This window comes from Myotis nattereri, assembly GCF_964212035.1.
Source record: "Myotis nattereri genome assembly, chromosome: 13".
NCBI classification, from domain to species: domain Eukaryota; kingdom Metazoa; phylum Chordata; class Mammalia; order Chiroptera; family Vespertilionidae; genus Myotis; species Myotis nattereri.
The window spans coordinates 6,100,976-6,125,400 of record NC_138088.1 but is presented as its reverse complement, the minus strand read 5'-3'; the positions used below and the strand labels follow the sequence as shown (position 1 = coordinate 6,125,400).

The window sequence follows — 24,425 nt, the reverse complement described above, 5'->3', positions numbered from 1 at the left end:
CAGATATTAAAAAAACAAAACCTCCGCCCCGTTTTTAGCTATTTCATAATGTTATTGAGAACTGTGCTGTAAGTTGACAACTTCAGTCATAGAGAATCATTGACAACAGTTGAGATTTCTGTTTTGAAATCCTGACTGACAAACCAGAGGTTTCTGGATCATGCTTTTTTAGCTTTTCAGTAGTATCCTCAAAGGTGGTCTCCTTTGGAATAAAATGACTAGGAAAGTGGGGTTTCCCCCCCTAAAAGAAAGCTAAAAAGTCAAACTTATAATACAGTTTTATGAGAGATTTATAATGTAATTTATTCTAAAAGTATTGCATACTGGTTAAGAGCTTGAACCATTGATTTAGGCTACCTGGGTTTAAATCTTTATTGCTTCATTTACTAGCCTTGGGCAGGTAACTTGACTGCTTTCTGTGCCTTGTTTTCCCATCTGTGAAAGGAGGGAGTGATAGGGTTGTGAGGATTAAATGAGTTAATACAAATTAAACTCTTATAACAGAACATATATTGACTTACCTTCTGAGTTTAAGGCTATCAGTCTGAAATGTATTTGGACTCATTGAAACCAGGAAAAAAGCAAGCCACAGTAAGTAAATAGTGCTTCCTCAGCTAAACTTTTTTTAAAAATATGTAATTGTTGCCTTGGCCAGTGTGGCTTAGAACATTGGCCTGCCCACCCAAGGGTCGTGGGTTTGATTCCCACTCAAGGGCACATACCTGAGTTGCAGGTTTGATCCCTGACCCAGTCCAGACACATGCAGGAGGCAACCAACCAATGTGTGTCTCTCACATCAATGTTTCTCTCTATCTCTAACTTCCTTTCTCTCTCTCTCTCTCTCTCTCTCTCTCTCTCCATCCCCCCTCCCTACTTCCCTTTCTCTCTCTAAAAATCAATAGGAAAAATTATATATATATGTATATGTGTGTGTGTGTGTGTATATATATATGTATATATCTCCTATATAATAAAAGGGAAGCATGCAAATTAACCATCCCTCTGCTACACTCAAGCCACGCCCACCAGCCACACCCAACGGCCAATCAGGATTGAGTATGCAAATTAACCCAACTAAGATGGCGGTGGCCATGGAGCTGGAGCGAGAAGGAAGCGATGGAGAAAGCCAAGCTTCCCACCTGCCCTGGCCAGCCCTGGCCTATGCTCCTGGCCTCTATCCTATATAGTAGAAGGGTAATATGCCTCTCAGCACCGGGATCAGTGGAGCCGCAAGGCCTCCTGGCACCGGGATCAGTGGAACAGCAAGGCCTCACTGTCCCAGTGTCAAGCGGAACCGCGAGGCCTCCCAGCACCAGGATCAGCGGAACTTTGAGGCCTCCTGGCCCCTGGAGCAGCGTGACAGGGGGCAGCGTCCAAAACCCATGATCGCACTGCGGCTCTGTGTGTGACAGGAGGCGGGGCCACAACCTCCCTATCCGCCCTGCTCTGTTCGTGACAGGGGAAGGAACCGCAACCTCCCCATCATCCCTGCCCTGAGTGTGACAGGGGGGAGTGCCCCAACCCCCTGATTGGCCCTGCTCTGTATGTGACAGGGGGCGGTGCCCCAACTCCCCTATCGGCCCTACTCTGTGAATGACAGGGGGTAGCTCCCCAACCCCCTGATTGGCCCTGCTCTGAGCATGACAGGGGGGAGCTCCCCAACCCCCTGATCGGCCCTACTCTGTGTGTGACAGGGTACGGAGCCCCAACCCCCCTGATAGGCCCTGCTCTGTGCGTGACGGGGCCCCGCCCCAACCCCCTGATCAGCCGGCTCTGTATGTGATAGGGGTGGCACCACAACCCCCTGATCGACCCTGCTCTGTGCATGACAGGGTGGTGCCGCAACCTCCCCATCGACCCTGCCTTGAGTATGACATGGGGCAGAATCCCAGCCCCCTAATTGAGCCTACCCTGAGCGTGACTGGGGGTGGCATCGCAACCTCCTGATCTGCCCTGCTCTGTGCATGACAGGGGGAGGCGCCCCAGCTCCCCAATTGGCCCTGCTCTGAGCCCGACCAGGGGCTGCAGGGCAGGCACCTAGGGATTGGGCCTGCCCTCTGCCACCTGGGAGCAGGCCTAAGCCAGCAGGTCATTATCTCCCGAGGGGTCCCAGACTGTGAGAGGGCACAAGTGGGGCTGAGGGACCCCCCCACCCCCCCGCCAGTGCACAAATTTTTGTGCACCGGGCCTCTAGTCCTGTATAATGAAAGGGTAATATGCAAATTGACCCTAACAGCAGAATGACTGGTCACTATGACACACACTGACCACCAGGGGGCAGATGCTCAATGCTGGAGCTGGCCCCTGGTGGTTAGTGCGCTCCCACAGGTGGAGCTTTGCTCAGCCACAAGCCAGGCTGACGGCTGCCAGCACAGCGGTCGTGGCGGGAGCCTCTCCCCCCTCCTCAGCAGCCCTAAGGATGTCCGACTGCAGCTTAGGCCTGTTTCCCGCTGGCAAGTGGACATCCCCCAAGGGCTCCCGGCCTGCCAGAGGGCCGCTGGATTGTTCGGGCTTGTCGACCTGGCCGGGGGCTGTGGGGCCGAGCGGCGAGGCACGATCTGCCCACTCTGGCGGCTATCCAGCCTCGCTGCTCCGCCGCTGATGGAGTGTCCCGAGGCAGCGGATACGGGAGCAGAGCCGAGGCAGCAGAGACAGGAGGGAGCGAGGCAGCAGAGAAGGGCGGGCTTCACTCCCTTCTCGGCTTCGCTCTGGCCTCAGGAAGCCCTATTCTTGCAGGAATAGGCCCAAGGAAGCCCCCTTCTTGCAGGAATCTTCCTGCAACTGCCTCTAGTGTGTGTGTGTATATATATATGTGTGTGTGTGTGTGTGTGTGTGTGTGTGTGTGTGTGTGTGTGTGTGTGTGTATAAATTCCCGTATCCCCCTTCCCAAATTAATGCCACCCTTATAAAAGTTAGGAGTTTGGGTTTCATCTTTTACATTCTATTATAATTTATATTTTTATATAATAACTAATAGGGAAAAATCTAAGGAAAAATGTCATCATGAAACTAATTAAATGGAATTGGCTTTTTAATATAATGTAAGCCTGATAAACACTCTAATGAAGAAACAAGTTTTTCCTTGGGTCTGAAAATTAAACTGACCAAACAGATTAACAGGAGAAAAGCATACAAATTTATTTTATATAAGTTTACATGACATGGGAGCCTTCATAAGGAAAGGAAGACCTAAAGAAATAGACGTCTGTACTTTTAGGCTAGGTTTGATGGAGAGTAGACAGTTGTGGATGGATTGAGGGATAGGAGGCAATTATAGTAAACTGTTGGAGATACCATGGCCCCTTTGTCTTTGCTTGGATTCTTTTTGGGATCCCTTTGTGTTTAAAGATAAGGATGCTGTTTTCCTCTGGGTATAAGGAAGGTACCTCTCACATGAGGGTTCATAGCCTGTTTCAGGGAAGAAGGGAGGTTCAAGTGACCTTCTTCTGCTGTTTTCTCAAACCTCTTCCACTTAAAATATTGAATATGCTAAGGTGTAGTGTGTCCTGAACTTCATAAACACCTCAGTGACCATGGTGTATGGAAATGAAAGAAAATAATTGTGACTTACCGGTAGTAGGCTCATCTGTCAATTTTATTAATATAAAAATACTATAGATCAGAATTTCTGTGGCATATATTTTCATCAAGACATATCCCCCCGACACACACAGTTATCAAACTAGTGAAAATAGAGCCCATCTGAGAATCATATGTGATTTATTACCAACTTTTTCTTTATTTTTTATTCGGTTGTCAACTCTAGGATAATAATAAAATTTTATAGATCTTAATTCTTTTATATTTTAAGTTTTTCAACACTTAAAGAGGAAAGACTTTGATACTTTGTAGGGAATAACAGGTTTCAAAAAAGTATATTATCTCATTTTAATTTAAAAATGTATATTTATATATTTGAATTAGAAAATGTTTGTTTCTGTACCAAGAATGTTAACAGTAGGCATCTGTTTCTGGCTTTTGAAATTTGGAGTGCTTTCAAATTTTTTAATAGATCATTTATATTTTAAAATTCTTCTGTAGTGAATACCTGTCATTAAAAAAATAAATAAGGGAATTTTTTTTCCTTATAGGTGTGAAAAAACCCTGACTCGACTGCATGTCACTTATGAAGGTACCATAGAAGGAAATGGTCAAGGCATGCTACAGGTGGGTGAATCCCAGCAGCATGCTTGTATTTGAGACTTTTGTCAAGCTTTTGACAGCAAAAAGCATTTGAAAGCTGTTTATTTATCTTCTAATTTAATGCAAAGAAGCACGATAGCAGAATGGAGAAAAACACCAAACAGATCATCTTGACAGCTGTGGTAATATTGTTACTTGCCAGCATACACTCTCTGTTTCTTACATGAACCTCTTTTTTTAAAAGCCTTTGACAGTAAATCCCAAGGTCTGGACAACATCAGACCTCTTGGTTCAGACATAGATTGTGGATTGACAGTGGATGAAGTTCCCAGGGTATGGTCTTGACAAGCTGTCACAGGACGGTTTTGTTCTTTTTCTTTAAAGGCTCTTGCTCTGCCCTAAATGATGACCAGCTTGAGATGTTTTTCTGCCACCAAACTTGTTTAGGTTTAGGAGACAGACGTCTAAAACTGATTGATAAGAAAGTCCTTTCTCCCATATGTAATCATTATAGGCACGTGAACCAACTATGCTTGCTGACTTTTCTCTGTTGTAGATCTGCTGTCTTTTCCCAGTTGTAGAGCAGGTAATTTTGTCCATCTCTCAATCTTTGTTATTATTTTGTGTTACTGCCTTTATTTAAAATAATATTTTTGAGAAAAGGTGTCAACAAGTAAAACACCCTGTGTATCTAGCTTTAAATTGATAAAACCTAATCCAGGGGACCTCAAACTACGGCCACATTCAAATGCAAATACAAATATTGTATTTGTTCCCGTTTTGTTTTTTTACTTCAAAATAAGATATGTGCAGTGTGCATAGGAATTTGTTCATAGTTTTTTTTAAAACTATAGTCCGGCCCTCCAACGGTCTGAGGGACAGTGGACTGGCCCCCTGTTTAAAAAGTTTGAGGACCCCTGACCTAACCTGAATACCTGTTTTCCTTTGCTTTAAAGTGATTTTTACTTACAATCACTAATAAGAGAAAATGTTAGTGACTTTTGTTCTTATCCCATTCATAAGAGCATTGTAGTATCAATTTTCTCTGAAAGAATCTTGTATATCATCTCATAGTGGGAATGGCTGATTTTTCTTCTTCAGTCCTTATTTGTTGCATTTACAGAGTGTGGCAAAAGTAGGTTTGCAGTTGTTTGCATGGAAAATAATACAATAATCCTATATAATAAAGAGGTAATATGCAAATTGACCATCACAAGATGGCTGGCAGGGGAGGGCAGTTAGGGGCAACCAGGCCAGCAGGGGAGGGTAGTTGGGGGCAACCAGGCCAGCAGGGGAGGGCACTTGGGGGGGGGGGGCGGAAACAGGCCTGCAGGGGAGGACAGTTAGGGGCGACCAGGCTGGCAGGGGAGGTCAGTTGGGAACGACCAGGCCTGCAGGGGAGGGCAGTTAAGGGGGGCCAAGCTGTCAGGGGAGGGCAATTGGGGGCAACCGGGTCAGCAGGGGAGGGCAGTTAGGGGCAATCAGGCAGACAGGCAGGTGAGCAGTTGGGAGCCAGCAGTCCCGGATTGTGAGAGGGATGTCCGGCTGCCAGTTTAGGCCCGATCCCTATGGGCCTAAACCGGCAGTCGGACATCCCCCGAGGGGTCCCAGATTGTAGAGGGTGCAGGCCAGGCTGAGGAACCCTCCACACCCCTGCACGAATTTCGTGCACCGGGCCATTAGTCTATATATATATAAGAGCCTAAATGACCGGTCACTATGGTGCGCACTGACCACCAGGGGGCAGATGCGCAACGCAGGAGCTGCCCCTGGTGGTCAGTGTGCTCCCATAGCCAACCTCCCGCGGTCCCCCCCCTTTCCCCTTGCGGGCCAACCTCCCGTGGTCCCTCCCCCTAGCTGGCTGGCCCCAATCGGGACTGGGCGAGACGGCCCCAATCGGCCCCGATAGCTGGCCAGGCCAAGGACCACCTGTGCCCGAATTCGTTCACTGGGCCTCTAGTTTGAGAATAAAAATGCTTAGGATAACTGAATTAATATTTGTCCTATACTTAAAATTTGTTTTAAATTTGTATTTAATCAGTACCTTTCTATTTAAAACAATAATTTTAAAATATGGTTAAAATTTGTTTCAAATGAATATCACTTTTTCCCACATTTTCATCTTGATGACATTCTTTCCTACATTAAAGTCTTGTATTAACTGAGGGAGTCTTAATGCACACAAAAATTAACAAAGCTCCTGCTAGTTAGCACTGCAGGAATGCTGACCTTTCATTACAGCACAATTCAACAAGGAATTACTTAACAACATTCAAAGTTGAGATTCTCCCCACTTTCCTGGAACATATTATAGAAGAAATATGAAACCTCAGTAGATTAAGAGAATACCATAAAGGCTTCTATTAATTGTGCTCCCTCCTCATGCCATGTATCCCCAGGAGGTCAGGGAATATTGTATTGCAGTGCCACAAAGCTTCTTGTGTAGCATACTAATTACATTATGCTGAATGGCAACAACAACAAAACCTCTAAGGAGTGTTATCATTTCTCGCTTTTCATCAAGTTATAATTCAGACACTGAGTAATCTGAACAAGTAGCTTTAAAGTGAGTTGGAAAATGACTAGCTAAAAATAAAGAAGCACTCACATGCTGTTTTCATGTACTGGAACCAGTTTCTCACCTGTAGTAGCCTTTTGTTAGGAACTTTTTATGTAGTAGAAACTTTGATTTTCTAAAAGACTCCTCCTGCTTTCAGGCATATTGAGTTTAGTGTATTTATTTGTGTGACTAACTATCAAGTAATAAATGTTGGCCTTTTATTATAGCATGTACACGGAATGTATTTCATTTATCATTACCAAGTAGTACATAAGTTGGGTAGAGCTTATCATTCTATTTTGATTATTTACCTCGTTCCAGTAAAAATTAAGTTTTGCTAATCTCAAACCTTCTTTGTTTTTTATTTTTATTTATAATACCATTATACTTAGTCTCTCAATTTTTAAGTGTTGTCCATTTTATTTCTTTGCTGCAACTCTCTTTCCTTCACTTTCCTTCCACTGACCTATTTGAGGAACTAATATAGCTTGTATAAACTATCCAGTAGTGACCTAATCAGCCTCCACTTTTAATTTTATACTTTTTCAGTTTATTCTTTAAACTTTACCCTGAATTATCTTCCTAAAGTCCAGGTTCTTTGTTGTTACTTTTCTTTTTTAGAATCTTTTCTAGAACCTTCAGAATTAAGTAAAAATTTCCTGGACCCCAGATCACTTCATCACCACTATAACCCTCCCCATACTCTACATTACAAACACGCATGAGGAGTCTGCTTCCATTCTCCTCAGACAGCTCCTTACTTTTGGTTTCTCCTATGTCCCTCAGCCTGAAAATCAGCAAAATCCAGATTGAATGACACGTCCTCTTGTAATGCTCTCTATTCTCCTTCCCATGCTTATTTTATTTCATTGTACTAGAGGCCTAGTGCATGGGATCATGCACCAGTGGGGTCCCTCAGCCTGGCCTGTGCCCTCTTGCAATTGGGCCGGAACCCAGCAGTCCGACATCCCCCCGAGGGATGTATCAGTGCCAAAGCAACAGGCGGCTGGGGAGGAGCCCTAGCTGGGGCTGGACACAGCTCTGCTGCCGCTCATCCCGCCCCACTGCGTCTGCCGTGCTGCCACTCCGTAGTGCTGCTGCAGAGGCGGGAGAGGCTCCCGTTGCCGCAGCTGTGCTTGCCAGCCATGAGCCCAGCAGGAGTGCACTGACCACCAGGGGGGCAGCTCCTGCATTGAGCGTCTGCCCCCTGGTGGTCAGTACACATCATAGTGACTGGTCATTTGGTTGTTCAATTGTAATGGTCACTTAGGCTTTCATATATATATATATTATTTAGGCATTATCAATTTAGTGCTAATAAGTTCTTTAATAATTATTCTATCATTCTGCTTATGTGCCTGACTCCTGGGTAGATTATAAATGCTTTGAAACTGTCTTACTCATCTTTGCATCCTATGATTCCCAGCACAAGATTCAGTCAATATTTGTTGAATTGAACAGTTTAAGCCATAAATCACCCAGTGCATAAAGACCTCATTATGTAGTAGGTAACTAATTCTAATCAATGGACAAGTTTAACTAAAATTATCTACATATATATATATATATATATATATATATATATATATATATATATAAAAGCCTAAGTGACTGTCTGAACCAGCAGTCACCAACCTTTCGGACCTCACAGACGAACAGTAGTCCAGGGACCACCAATTGGCGACCGCTGGTCTGACTGTTTGACCTTCCAACTGGTAGCTATCATGCCCAATGTCCACCAGGGGGCAGACACTCAATGCAGGAGCCGAGTAACAGTAACTTTGCAGAATGCCCTCTTGCACTCAGGGATGTTGGGCTGTTGGTTCTGGCCTGATCCCCGGAGGCCAGACCGAGGGACCCTACCTGCCAGAGGGACCCCGCGCACTCTGCAGACGACCTACAAACCACAGGTGGCACTTGCTACTAATTAGAAGGTAGTGCCCTAACTGGTTTAGCTCAGTGGAGAGAGCCTCGGCCTGTGGACTGAAAGGTACCAGGTTCGATTCTGGTCAAGGGCATGTACCTTGGTTGCGGGCACATCCCCAGTAGGAGGTGTGCAGGAAGCAGCTGGTCGATTTTCTCTCTCATCAATGTTTCCAATTCTCTATCCCTCTCTCTTCCTCTCTGTAAAAAAATCAATAAAATATTTTTAAAAAGAAGAAGAAGATGGCCGCAGGTGCAGCTGGCCAGGGAGGGGCCGTGGGAGGTTGGCCTCAGGGTGTGTCTGGCTCGTCTCGCTCAGTCCCACCCCGCCAGCCACCTTCTAATTAATTTGCTTTTAGTGTGCACGAATCTGTGCACCAGGCCTCTAATTTTTCTATGATAGCTAAAGAGTAACTGTTTTTTAGCATTGATTTAGTATGCCAGAATATAAATCCAAATGTATATGATTCTCTGTGGTAACTCATCTCAAGAACTTGTCTAATTGTAATTTTCAGTGTTTTCCAAGTTCTTCTATACTTAAATAATACTTTGCCTTCTGTTAATTTCTGTCTTTTCTCATATTTTTCCATATCAAAAGATTCATATTCTTGTTTTACTCTTTTGTAAAATAGGTTTCAGATTATCATTTAATGTCATAATTGCTTTAGAGAACAAATTTTAAGAAATCTTATATTTGAAAAGATATGTAAAATAATAATAAAAAAATATATATATTTATATGTCTCTGCCCCAGCTTTTGGCATGGAGCTCCTAAAACCCGGGTAGCTATGTAAGTAATGAGAGCACAAGGAGCATCTTGTATTCTAATACTAGAGGCCCAGTGCACGAAATTCATGCACTGGTAGGGTCCCTAGTGGCTGCCAGCTGCTGCCTGGGTACTCCCTCCTTTCTCCTGGCTGCCTGCTGCCGCCGGGCCTCCCTCCCTTCCCCCAGCTGGCCCCGCCCCCTGGTCAAACTCCCAGACTAACTCCCGGTAGAGGAGACAGTTTGCCTACTACACTTTTATTATATAGGATTTGGTCTTTGGTTTTGACACAGAGCTCCTAAATCCCTTGGAATTTTCTGTGTCACAGGAGTGAGTGTCTTTTGTTGTAATGAGGTGATTCTTGGTGGACTCCTGAATAGCTTCAGGAATGGGGCTGGTCACCAGAAAGCCAAAGCCATGCTTAGAAGTTTGGAACTCTCTACCTGACCTCTCGTCCTCTGGGAAAGGGAATGGTACTGGAGACTGAGTTCATGATCAATCACGCCTACATGCTGTAGCTTCCATAAAAATCCCAAAAGTCTGGAATTCAGAGAGCTTCCAGGTTGGTGAACATGTGGAAGTACTAGGAGAGTGAGTGACTTGTGGGAAGAATGACTTGCCTGGAAATTCTGTGCCCCTTCCCAAATACCTTGCCCTATGTATTTCTTCATCTTGCTGTTCACCTGTGTCCTTTATTATAACCTTGTAATAAACCAGTAAATGTAAGTGAGCATTATCTTGAGTTCTGTGAGCTCCTCTGGCAAATTATCAAACCCCAGGAGGGGGTCATGGAAACCCCTATTAAGCAGTCAACTAGAAGTTAGGACTTACAATTGGCATCTGACGTTGGGCAGTCTTGTGGGACTGAACCCTTAGCTTTTGAAATCCGATGCCAATGCCAGGCAGATAGTGTCAAAACTGAATTGAATTATAGGACACCTAGGTGGTGTCGCAGAATTGCTTGATGTGTCCAATATCACACATTTGGTGTCAGAGTGTAGTGAGTTTGGTAGCAGTGTGAAGTTAAAGGGGAGATACAGGAATGTGGTTTTCCTACACAGTATATAAGCCTCTCTTAACACTACTTAACTGAATTCTGGGTTTTTTTTTGTATGGGTATGGTTATGTGTGTGCACAGTTGTATATAAGTGTGTAATATAACTCCTCAAATAGAGTAAGGCAAAGTTGGAAACCATTTCTTACATATTTCCTCATAATTCCTAGCGTTGTATGACATCTTGGAGTGCTTAGTAAGTCTAAGACAAACAAATAATGATGGCAAGTTGAGTTTGCTTTCTCTTGAGGATTGTATAATCATCATTATTAATAGGAGCTTGAGGATCCAATCTTAGTATTCCACAGGAAGCTTATGTATAGTTTTAAACTAAATTGGAAATATTTTGTTGAATCTTTATTGTTAAACTAGGTTTTGTTCTTCATTTATTTCCTTAGGTATATTTTTAAAAAATAGTTTGTAATGTTCATGTAGTTGGGAGTTTGCAACTGAATTTAGAAGGACAAAGTTCCTACCCCTTTATTCTTCCATAGAAGGAAAGTTTACCCCAAAAAAGGTCAATTACTGAACTTTAAAGTTCTTTAAGAACAAGTTTTTGATTGCCATATTATATAAGAAAGGTATAGTTACATTAAAGTCTATGCAATACATAAATGGAAATTGAGTAGTGAATGGTGGGGAAATCATCTAGAGAACTTTCCAGATACAGCCTTTCTTGATTTGTGGTCCTTGGAACACAAAAGGTTTATAAACGAAAATCCATATAATTACATTGAGTCTTTTGCCTAAAAGCTCCATTTTCTAGGTTCCTTCTAAGGTTTTAGATCTAAAGAAATACGAAGAGATGTTAACTGCAGTGAGATGGAAAGAGTGCAGGCAACCACAACCTATTCTTCCTGAAAAGATTACTAACTTGGGGTTGATTTATATAGGAAAGGAAAGCAAGATTAGAGATTAAAGGTGGTATACTTGTGTATCATTTATGTAGGTATTTTAGATCATCATTTAACATGCCACATTTTTCCAAATAGGTGGATTTTGCAAACCGTTTTGTTGGAGGTGGTGTAACCAGTGCTGGACTTGTGCAAGAAGAAATTCGCTTTTTAATCAACCCCGAGTTGATTGTTTCACGGCTCTTTACTGAGGTGCTGGATCACAATGAATGTCTTATCATCACAGGTTAGTTTGGGATAATCTATGAATACATATCATGAAAACTAGAGGCCACTCAGATAAGCTTTTCTCTGCCATGGGCATTAGTCCCAGTATTGTTATTCATTCATTTATATTTGGTGTTTTGAAGTTGTTACACAGTTGGCCCTTGAATACCAACCCACACTCCCAACTCCATGCAGTCAAAAATTCACAGATAAGTTTTATTTCCCCAAAATTTAAGTTGTCCCCCGGTATTGGTTCCAGGACCCCCTGCACATACCAAAACCTGAGGATACTCAAGTCCCCTATAAAATGGCATAGATCAGTGCATGCAGTCGGCCCTCTGCATCTGCAGAATCCCAAACGGATCAAAAACAGTATAGGTCTTTACTGAAAAAAATCCACATATACTATTAAGTGGCACTGGGCAGTTCAAGCTTGTGGTTCAGTAATCAACTGTAGTTTGTTTGTTTGTTTTGTTTTTGAAGATTTTATTTATTTATTTTCATTATTATTATTATTATTTTATTTTTTTATTGTCTGCAGTTTTACATATGTTTCCTTTTCCCCCAATTGATCCCCCTCCCCCCAATCCCTTCCCAGCCCAGGCATGCCCCCACCATCAACTGTAGTTTTATTTGCCTGATCTTGAGTAAGATATTTTATCCTCTCCTTTTTTTTTTCCCTAGGCATCATTATCTAGGAACAAGGATAAAAACTATTCAGTTATCTTCCAGTTTGAATTTTTATGATGTAATGCCCTAAAAATAAGAAAATGATAGGACTTTGAGCATGTATTCTATTATTCTTCTTCTATTGTATTTCCAAAGTGATTTGTTATAATTCAATATGATGACAATATATAAATGCAAAAAGCAAAGTTACAGTGTTTGGAGAGAGTTAGTATACTAGTGAGCTATAAAGAAGAGAAATAAATCAGGAACCTTATGGTTACCCTCATTTCTAATACTAAGAGAAAACGTATGACTATCTTAGTACCTGTCCTTGATTTAAGTTAATGAAAAAGAGAGTCAAATTTATACTTTAGGTCTATTATTGAGATTAAAATTTTTATCTTTATTTACTTTTTTTTAAATTGAAATATCACTATGTCTTAGTATTTTCTTGTGAGTGAGCTACAAAAAGTAATAGCTCTTAAGAAACTCTTAATTAGTTACCTTAGGTAAGTTAAGCCTTTAATTCAAGTACCTGAAAGAACATTCTCACATAAAAGCCATAATTACTCATCAATTGATGATACTTTTTTTTCCTGCAAAAGAGAATTTGTTACTTTATTTTTTAATCTGTTGCTGCTTTGAGAGTGATGTAGGAGACCAAACATTCAACTGGATTGGAGAATTTGGTTGATTGTTAGCCCCAAAGATTATAAAGGGAGAAAAACCATCCCCTATGAGTTATATCAAATTTATACTTAACTCTCTGGCCAGTGTGGCTCAGTTGGTTGAGCATATCATACCATGCACCAAGTGGTCGCAGGTTTGATTCCTGATCAGGGTACATGCCCAGGTTCAGGCTCGATCCCCAGTAGAGGGAGTGCAGGAGGCAGCCGATCGATGTTTCTTTATGTTTCTCTTCTCCCTTTCTCTCTAAATCAATACAAACGTATTTAAAAAGAAAACAAAAAAAATATGTATTCAACTGATTCACCTCCAAAGGGGTACATGACAGAACTAAGACTTGGAAGTCTCATCTTAAAACCACACTATTTCCCTCAGATACATTTGTAGGCAACCTTCAGGAGAGTATCTAAATTTTATTTTGCTTTCAAGATTCTTTGTCTCTGTCTTTCCATCGCTTGATTATGATGTTTTTAGGTATGGGTCCATTTGACTAGCCACTTTGGAGTCCATTGAGCTTGTTGAATGTTTTGATAAATTTGGTAAATATTTGGTCATCGTTTCTTCATATATTCTTTCTGCCTCTTTCTCTCTGCTCCCTCTGGGGCTCTCATTATGCACATTTGATGGTGTCCCGTTGCTCTCTAAAACTCTGTTCATTTTTCTTTATTCTTTATTTTTCCTATTAGAGGCCTGGTGCATGAAATTCATTCACTTGGGGGAGGGGAAAGTCCCTCAGCCTGGCCTGCACCCTCTCACAGTCAGGGAGCCCTCAGAGAATGTCTGACTGATGCCTTAGGCCCGCTCAGGAGCAGGCCTAAGCTGGCAGTTGGACCTCCTTAGCGCTGCCACAGAGGTGGGAGAGGCTCCCACCACCTCCACTGCTCTCGCCAGCCATGAGCCGGGCTTCTGGCTGAGCGGCGCTCCCCCTGTGTGAGTGCACTGACCACCAGGGGGCAGCTCCTACATTGAGCGTCTGCCCCATGGTGGTCAGTGCGCGTCATAGCGACGGGTCCATCCACCATTTGGTCGATTTGCATATTAGCCTACGGTGTGATGCGACATAAGGCGATTTTCGCCATAAGTCGGAACCCACCTACATAAGCACCTATGTCACTCACATGGAGCACATACATAGCAGTAATGAAGTCAAACAGCAAAAAAAATTTAAAAGAAAGATAATTCCTGACCTTTACTTGTGGTAAATAAATAATAAAAAACATAAAGCACATAGGTACATACATCGAAATGATGGAACTTTTTTTTTTTATAAATAAATGGGAGATGGCAACATAACCACGAAACAACGTATGTCCAGTCCGACGTAACCTGAGGACTGTCTGTATTAGGCTTTTTCTACAGGGCAAGCTCTAATTCAGGTCAAATAAAGATAGTCTTGTGAGTGAGGTCTTCCAAGGAACCACCAGACAGGTTATATGATGGCAATTCTCTGAGAATGGGGCTTTGAAGGAGCATCAGCCCTCTTCTACCACCTCTCGTGGATACCAGGCTGCTGGTTTTCACTGTGATTACAAGCTGTTGGGTTTTAAGGCTACCACAGAGCTTCGGAGAGTGGGAGGGCAAGTTAAAAAACACCACAAAACCCACTCTTTTTACCAAGATTTAGTCAATTTTCTTTTAATAAACATTACTTGGATTGCTTTTAGCCTTTGATTAACTCCCACAGTTCAGAAATTGTTGATCCTCACAATTTTTACCAGTGTAAAAATTACAGAGGAGAGAATTTTCAGAAGTTTCACACCATCATTTTTGCTGATATATTATCTTTCACAAGTACTTGTTGGTAAAAAGGCTTTCAACAAGTTATTCCACATCATTTAGAATTCCTATGCTATTTTTTTATAATATCACTAGAGGCCCAGTGCACGAGATTCATGCACGGGTAGGGTCCCTAAGCCTGGCCAGCAATCAGGGCTGATCTGTGGGGGCGACCAGCGGGACAATCAGGGGTCCCCCAGTGGCACCCACATTGGCTGGCCTGTGGGCTAGGGGCAGCTCCTGTGTTGATCGTCTGCCCCCTAGGGGTCAGTGCGCATCATAGCGACTGGTTAATCTGCCGGTCGGCCAATTTGCTTATTAGGCTTTTATTATATAGGAATTGTGAGTCTGCTGTTTTGATGTGGAAAGGCAAAAAATAACAACTATTAATTGTCTGAGTGTGTGTAAGAAATAAAAATTGAACCTTGGCAAAGGAATTTCTTCTTGGATGGAGGTTGTGATCCAATTGTAATGAAATGGAAAGATATAAAACCCTTTTATTCTGTGTTGTCTCATTGATTTAGCTATATTTATATGTTGTTTATTACACATGCAGATACAGAGAATGTAGTTGAAAGACATGAGGAAAGAAGAGAGTACAAGGAATTACAGAACAAAAATTTAAACTGTCGTAATTCCATTGCTGGGCTAATACTTTGAATATTAGTCTTACACTGTTTTAGAGAGCTCTGAAGGTATGGAATGTGATCATCTCCAACATTTAGATGTATTAATTAATACTTTAAAAGAAGTTTAAACAGATAAGCTAGATTTGAACTGAAGATTCCAAAATCAATATATTTTTTTTTAATATATTTTATTGATTTTTCACAGAGAGGAAGGGAGAGAGATAGAGAGAGTTAGAAACATCGATGAGAGAGAAACATCGATCAGCTGCCTCTTGCACATCCCCCACTGGGGATGTGCCCGCAACCCAGGTACATGCCCTTGACCGGAATCGAACCCGGGACCTCTCAGTCCGCAGGCTGACGCTCTATCCACTGAGCCAAACCGGTTTCAGCCAAAATCAATATTTTAGATGAATCTATAGTTAATCCTTGAACAATACAGGTTTCAACTACACTGGTCCACTTATACATGGATTTTAAAACATAAATATATCAAAATTTTGTGGAGATTTCCTTACTATTGTGAAGCAGTTGTATCAGTTGCACAAGGCTACCATAAAACAATCATATTTGCTGCTTCTTTGTTATTAATGCATGAATCTTTTCATGTTATCTTTTTAAATAATTGTTTATTGTTGAAAGTATTACATGTCTCCATCTTTTCAGTTTTGATGCCTAGTGTTAGTAATACATATAATGTCTACAGTGTCTATATATCATACGAGACAGTGCGATGTAGGTACTGACAGATGATTCATTTTGTAAACAGACTATAAACTTGTGATACCAATAAATATAGTACAGTCCTGTAAATGTATTTTCTCTTCCTTATGTATTTTCTTAGTAACATTTTTTCTCTATCTTACATTATTATAAGAATACAGTATATAATATACAAAATATATGTTAACCAACTGTTTATATTATCGACAAGGCTTCCAGTCAATTGGCTAATAGTTAAGTTTTTAGGGAGTTAAGAGTTATAACCATGTGGGGGTGTTGGTATCTCTAATCCCCATGTTTTTCAAAGGTCAGCTGTAACATGTTTGAAATTAAAAAAAAGTTGGTAGAATGCTGGGCATTTAAGCTCAAAGCTAATTTGTTTTATTTCCTTCATTTCTCTCATACTGGGAAACAAGTAAGTCTCTTGCCACCTATATTAATGTTGCTGTAAAAAAAGGATGTAATTTCCATGTACAAGGAAAATAGTAGATTTTTCTTTTCCTCTTTTTAAAGATAGTTTGTCCCCAGCCCTGGCTGGTGTGGCTCTGTTGGTTGGAGCATCATCTCCTACACCAGAATGTGGTGGGTTCGATTCCTGGTTAGGGCACATACCCCGGTTGCGGGTTCCATCCCCAGGGCACATATGGGCACGGACAGCAGGCAACTGGTGGATGTTTCTCTCTCACATCGATATTTCTCTTTCTCTCTCTCTCTCTCTCTCCCCCCCCTCCCTCTCCCTCTCCCTCTCCCTCTCCCTCTCCCTCTCCCTCTCCCTCTCCCTCTCCCTCTCCTTTCTGCTCTGTCTCTCAAATCAATTTAAAAAAAGATAGTTTGTCTCCAATCTGAAAAATTCCATCACTCTGGAACTATGTCTGGTCTCTAACTTATCTATAGGCACTGTAAAATAGATGGAAAATTGCAGATCCATGACTCACCTTCATATCTATAATTGCTTCAGGCTAAGGACATCCGGGGTGACTTTTAACTCAGCATTCCCCTCCCCCCCCACATCCTCTTAACTCTATTATAGAGCCTCCTAATTAATATCTGTGATGTGATGTTCCCTTAATGGAAATGGCCATTTCATCATCTATTTGATGTTGGATTTCTGCCATCTCCCTTCTTAGGAGACTCTTAACTGGGCACTGCAATCTGTCTGCCGGATCAATTCCATTCCTTCAATGATTCATCTAGGCTCAGTGGCTGTGACTAGCTAATGGCTGTGACTCTGCTGCCTGAATCTGTAGAAGAGGTTGAGAAATTGGAAATAAATTAAATTTATCATCATTGTGGGGCATCTGGTTGGTATCAGACTTTTAATGAATATGAAACAGGTCATGCAAACAGCCAAATCCTTTTATCCAGTGTTATTCCTCTATTTTCTATGATCCATAGGGCAGCCATGAGTTAAAACCTTTCAGTAAGTATAGATAGAGGGAAAGAATTAAAACTCTAATCTTTCCTTTTCTTTTTTCCTTTTTTCCCTCTCTCATGTTCCTCTACGGCGGTTCTCAACCTGTGGGTCACGGCCCTTTTGGGGGTCGAACGACCCTTTCACAGGGGTCGGCTAAGACCATCGGAAAACACATATATAATTAAATATTGTTTTTGTGATTAATCACTATGCTTTAATTATGTTCAATTTGTAATAATGAAAATACATCCTGCATATCAGATATTTACATTACGATTCATAACAGTAGCAAAATTAGTTATGAAGTAGCAATGAAAATGATTTTATGGTTGGGGGTCACCACAACATGAGGAACTGTATTAAAGGGTCGTGGCATTAGGAAGGTTGAGAACCACTGCTCTACAACAACCAGCAGCTATAGCTTCAATACCAAAGAGTTCTAGGAGATTGTTTTGTTTCTGTGTGGTGAGCGTATGAAGATGCCTAGCTGTGTAACTTACTGAGCAGAATGGTAGTACATTTAACATAAACCTGCACTCTAATGAATCAAATTGTTCCAGACATCACAGATCCTTGTATCTTTTATGAGTGTCAGCAGAACTGATAGAACAAAAGTGGAAACCATTGCTTATAGTACTGGTGCTTTTAATAACAGCACTAGAGGAGCCCATTACTACAAAAACAGCCCATTGCTAACTCAGCGATACCAGGTCATTGGGAAAGATCCAAATTCATTGGAGTTTGGCTTTTCTTAATTTGTGTTAATCATGGGAATATAAGGCAAGATTGTTTTATCTGCCACATAATTACCTCTATATGAATGATATTAATAAAAGCAGAGTCAGTGGCTTTCATATAATCTTTCTTTCTAAGGGCACACCCATTGTTAAGTAGAATATTTTTAATCTCCAAATATTTTTTCTATGTTTATCACAAACTTTCATTACCAGTAAGAGAAAATAAGAAAGTTTCTTACTGCTAAATCCAAAAACTGGAACTCCTGAAAAGATTTTAGTGGGTTCCTTCTAGCTATTTCCCTAAATGAAGGTGGAGAGAGCTTGCCATAAAGTTCATTCAGTCTTCTGATTGTTGTTTGCTGTTATCACTGCTTACCTTTGTATTTTCATCATAGTTTATCAATAAATTTTATTCTAAAACAAGTTATAGGTATTCATTTTTCAGAATAGTTTACATAATTTTGAAAGAGTCTATTTAGAAAACCCAGGATTTAATTTGTTTAGAGTAAAAGCATCTATCTACATGTGATTTTATAACTTCCCATTACCGAAGGAAATGAATCTAACCTTGTTTGTCTTAGGAAAGAAGACTGAAACCGATCTAACTTGAAATAGAAATATAATTGATATAAAATTTTCAACCACTTTTCAAAAGACAGAACAGTTATTTGTTTCCATAGTTAAGAGATCAGAGTAGACTTGTTTGTTTGAAAAATAAGGCACGGCCATTGCAGGACAGAAAATAGACACGAACACAACTGTTCTGCTGTCTTTATTCCTAGCCGGGCCAGTAGACCAGGTTGCTTTCAAACCCCGCATACCTGGAATCATGTGTCTTTGATTTCTCTACCCCCTTACAAAGTTAAGTCTAGACACCAGTACTAACTCCTTTATGGTTTTGAAAGATTTTAATCTCATTTGGTTTTCCAAGCAATTCTATCAGGCAAACAAGAATTATTAACAAGTCTGATTTTTAGATGACAAAATGAAGTCTAATGAGATTAGGTCGCTTAAGGATTCACTTTGGGTTCCTCATATCTCTTAATCTCAGTGTGGTACTCTTTTTAGCCTGCCACACATTGTGTAAATGTGAATTAAGTATTTCTGGATTCATTATTTTAACCTCAGTTAATACAATATTTTCCTGTTTTTCTCATTAATTATCATGTTTCTATGGAAAGTACTTAATCATCTACTTCTATATTCTTGTGTTACTAGATGTTAATGTAGACACAAATGTTAATAATTTATAATCCCTACCCTCAAGAAGCCGACAGTCTAGTGAGGGAGTTAGATTACATTTTTAAACTGCTTTATTGAAGTATAATTGACATACACTAAACTATATATTTTGAAGTGTAAAATTAGGTAAGTTTTAACATACAGCTATACACATGAAATAATCTTTTGTCCATGTTTTAATTGAGTTTTTTATTAAGTTTTAAAAGTGCTATCTATAGACATATGTACATACTGGTATTTATGTATATATGTATATACATGTCCTTTATCAGGTATATGTGGTTTCTTTTCATTATTGTAACAGTAACTTTTGAAGATCAGAAATTGTTTCTTCTTCTTTATTTTTCTTTTTTATATTTCAAAGTATTATCTTGCCCAGGGTTTTCAGCTTTTCATTTTTACTGTTGTTGTTTTTTTAATTCTTGAAAAGTCAAGTGATTATTGAGTTGACCATAAGAATTGGAATAATTTTATTTAGTTAAATAGTGGAACAATCTGACACCATTTCTCCTGATATATTCAGGTACGATGAATTAGAAATCTATGTTATGTGGCAAGTTTGATGCATGTCCTCATCAGATTAATATTAATTATACTTTTCCTCTTTCCTTTCTTCTCAGGCCATTATATTCTAGTTTTACAAGGCTTTTTTGAAGTACCTTGCCTATTGATTGGCAAATTCTAGATTTAAGTTTTTTAGTATATTTTTATTGATTTCAGAGAGGAAGGGAGAGGGAGAAATAGAAACATCAATGTTGAGAGAGAATCATTGATCGGCTGCCTCCTGAACTCCCCCTACTGGAGATCAAGCCCACAACTGGGCATGTGCCCAGACTAGAAATCAAACCCGGGACCCTTCAGTCTGCAGGCCAATGCTCTATCCACTGAGCCAAACCAGCTAGGGCCTAGATTTAATTATAATGACATTTGTTTTAGCAGGGAATGTCTTTTTATTTTAATTTTTATTTTATTGCTTAAAGTATTACAAAGAGTATTACATATGTCTCCTTTTTTCCCCTGCCCCCTTGACAATCCCCAGGCCTCCCCGACCCCCCAGTGTTTTGTGTCCATTGGTTATGCTTATATGCATGCATACAAGTCCTTCGGTTGATCTCTTACCCCCCCTCCCCCCGCCCCCCGCCGCCACCGCCCCCCAACCCTCCTTGGCCTTTCCGATGTAGTTTGACAGTCTGTTCCATGCTGCTCTGCCTCTGTATCTATTTTTGTTCATCAGTTTATAATGGTCTTTATTATCCATAAATGAGTGAGATCATATGGTAATTTTCTTTCATTGACTGGCTTATTTCACTTAGCATAATGCTCTCCAGTTCCATCCATGGTGTTGCAAATGGTAAGAATTCCTTCTTTTTTAAAAAAAAAAAAAATTTTATTTTATTGATTTTTTTTTACAGAGAGGAAGGGAGAGGGATAGAGAGTTAGAAACATCGATGAGAGAGAAACATTGATCAGCTGCCTCCTGCACACTCCCCACTGGGGATGTGCCCGCAACCAAGGTACATGCCCTTGACCAGAATCGAACCTGGGACCCTTGAGTCTGCAAGCCGATGCTCTATCCTCTGAGCCAAACTGGTTAGGGCAGAATTCCTTCTTTTTTACAGCAGCATAGTATTCCATCATGTAGATGTACCACAGTTTTCTAATCCATTCATCTGCTGATGGGCACTTAGACTATTACCAAATCTTAGCTATGGTAAATTGTGCTGTTATGAACATAGGGGTGCATATATCCTTTCTGATTGGTGTTTCTGTTTTCTTGGGATATATTCCTAGAAGTGGGATCACTGGGTCAAATGAGAGTTCCATTTTTAACTTTTTGAGGAAACTCCATACTGTCTTCCATAGTGGCTGCACCAGTCTGCATTCCCACCAGCAGTGCACGAGTGTTCCCTTTTCTCTGCATCCTCTCCAGCACTTGTCGTTTGTTGATGATAGCCATTCTGACAGGTGTGAGATGATACCTCATTGTTTTGATTTGCATCTCTCGGATGATTAGTGACTTTGAGCATGTTTTCATATGTCTCTTGGCTTTCTGAATGTCCTCTTTTGAAAAGTGTCTATTTAGGTCCTTTGCCCATTTTTTTATTGGATTGTTTATCTTCCTTTTGTTAAGTTGTATGAGTTCCCTATAAATGTTGGAGATTAAACCCTTATCAGTGATAACATTGGCAAATATGTTCTCCCATGCAGTGGGCTTTCTTGTTGTTTTGTTGATGGCTTCTTTTGCTGTTGCAGAAGCTTTTTATTTTGATGTAGTCCCATTTGTTTATTTCCTCTTTAGTTTCCAATGCCCAAGGAGCTGTATCAGTGAAGAAATTGCTTCGGCATATGTCTGAGATTTTGTTGCCTTTGGATTCTTCTAGTATTTTTATGGTTTCCCATCTTACATTTAAGTCCTTTATCCATTTTGAGTTTATTTTTGTGTATGGTGTAAGTTGGTGGTCTGGTTTCATTTTTTTGCACGTATCTGTCCAATTTTTCCAACACCATTTATTGAAGAGACTATTTTGACTCCATTGTATGTTCTTGCCTTCTTTGTCAAATATTAATTGAGCATATTGGTTCGGGCCAATTTCTGGGCTCTCTATTCTATTCCATTGATCTATATGTCTGTTCTTGTGCCAGTACCAGTCAGTTTTGAGAACAGTGGCTTTGTAATACAGCTTGATATCTGGTATTGAGGTCCCACCTACTTTGTTCTTTCTCAGGATCGCTGCAGCTATTCGGGGTCTTTTTTTATTCCAGATGAATTTGGAGAGTTTGTTCTAGGTCTGTGAAATATGCCGTTGGTATTTTAATGGGAAGTGCGTTGAATTTATAGATTGCTTTGGGTAGTATGAACATTTTAATGATTTTGATTCTACCAATCCAAGAACATGGTATGTTCTTCCATCTGTTTATGTCTTCCTCTATCAGTTTTTTCAAAGTCCTGTAGTTTTCTGAGTAGAGGTCTTTTACCTCTTTAGTTAAGTTTATTCCTAGGTATCTTAATTTTTTTGGTGTGATGGTAAATGGGATTGCTTTTTTAGTCTCTCTTTCTGTAAGTTCACTATTGGTGTATAGAAATGCCATAGATTTCTTGGTGTTAATTTTGTATCCTGCTACATTGCCGAATTCATTTATTAAGTCTAATAGTTTTTTGATTGAGTCCTTAGGGTTTTTTATGTACAATATCATGTCATCTGCGAATAAGGACTGTTTTACTTCTTCTTTTCCAATTTGGATGCCTTTTATTTCTTCTTCTTGTCTAATCGCAATGGCTAATACTTCCAGTACTATGTCAAACAGGAGTGGTGAGAGTGGGCATCCCTGTCTTGTTCCTGTTCTTAAGGGAAATGGTTTTAGTTTTTGCCCATTGAGTATGATGTTGGCTGTGGGTTTGTCATATATGGCTTTTATTATGTTGAGGTATGATCCTTCTATTCCCACCTTGCTGAGAGTTTTTATCAAAAATGGGTGTCAGATTTTGTCAAATGCTTTTTCTGCATCGATTGATATGACTATGTGGTTTTTTTCTCTCTCAATTTGTTTATGTGATGTATTAACGTTTATTGATTTTCGGATATTGTACCATCCTTGCATCCCTGGGATAAATCCTACTTGGTCATGGTGTATGATCTTTCTGATATACTGCTGGATCTGATTTGCTAGGATTTTGTTGAGGAAGCAGGGAATGTCTTTATGTAAAATTTCTTTTCTCAACAATATGAAGTAAGTATTATCATCAGATTACTGACATTCAAAACAGTGGACTTGTATAAAACACAGTCTTTATGCACTCCTCTTAGAAGAAGGAAATAAATTTGAAAACATGTTTTGTTTACTGTATTGGTTGAGACATTTAGTCACTGTATGATAAACATTGTAGTGATTTTTGGAGGCATTCTATTATTTCTTCATGAAAAATAATAAATCATTTTAAGACCAGGGATTTTTTATTGTTGGCTTTTTTTTTTTTTTAGAAGGTGAAGCTTTTAAGAAAATATTTCTGAAAAATAGTATTGGAAGCTTCTTTTTTTCAGGTACTGAACAGTACAGTGAATACACAGGCTATGCTGAAACTTATCGCTGGGCCCGGAGCCATGAAGATGGGAATGAAAGGTGAGTTCATTTCTGACTTGATTATCGCATGGCCAGAAGCTAAAGAATGTGGCCTCGTATATTCTTTCTGCCACCTATTCTTATTTCAGAAGTTTAACTTTCTTCTAAAATTTAGTATTACAGCTTCATTAGTAGTTAAAACAGTATTACCGTATATCAAAAAGAAATGAAAGCCAAAAGTCTAAATCAAGAACAGGACAACCAGAGCTCTTTACAGTCTTTGCATCTTAGCTACCAATTGTAAGCAGTCAATAGAGGTTAACTTCCAAGGCCAGACTTATTTAGAATTGGTTATATTTATAGCTTAAAACCCTTAAACAGCATAAGTAGTTATCCTTACGTTTTCTGGGAGGCTAGGTAGGTGAAGCAATCTATTTTTCAGACAATTTGCCTACTGCTACAAACAATTGACAGCAGAAATTACAGTGAACTTTGCTGCTGCTATCTTCTATTTTTTATTGAAATATATTTTTACATGATATTGCTTCCCCAATAAGTTGATTTAACAGAGGTGAATTTTTATGCAACTGGAACCTGGATGCTTGTGTATGTGTGTGTGTTCTAATGAAGAAGAGCCAGTGTGGGCTTAAATGCTCCAATCAAAAGGTAGCTGAGTGGATAAGAAAACAAGAACCATATATATATTATATACAAGAGACTCACCTCAGAACAAAAGATACACACAGACTATAAGTAAAGGGATGGAAGAAGATATTTCATGCAAATGGAAAGGAAAGAAAAACAGGGGTAGCAATACTTATATCTGACAAAATAGACTTTAAAACAAAGTATATAATAAGAGACAAAGAAGGACACTACATAATGATAAAGGGAGCAATCCAACAAGAGGATAAAACCCTTG

The 24,425-nt window shown here is 40.2% G+C and overlaps 1 protein-coding gene across 1 annotated transcript in view; it reads left to right on the top strand.

Moving 5' to 3' along the window:
• The window catches only part of PARG (poly(ADP-ribose) glycohydrolase), a 182,971-nt gene that overhangs the window by 124,787 nt on the left and 33,759 nt on the right, over window positions 1-24,425 (top strand). Inside the window, exons 12-14 of the mRNA XM_081104551.1 lie at window positions 4,092-4,167; window positions 11,439-11,586; window positions 23,485-23,563. Of these exons, the coding sequence (XP_080960677.1) occupies window positions 4,092-4,167; window positions 11,439-11,586; window positions 23,485-23,563 (303 nt within the window). The remainder of the gene's footprint in view (window positions 1-4,091; window positions 4,168-11,438; window positions 11,587-23,484; window positions 23,564-24,425) is intronic.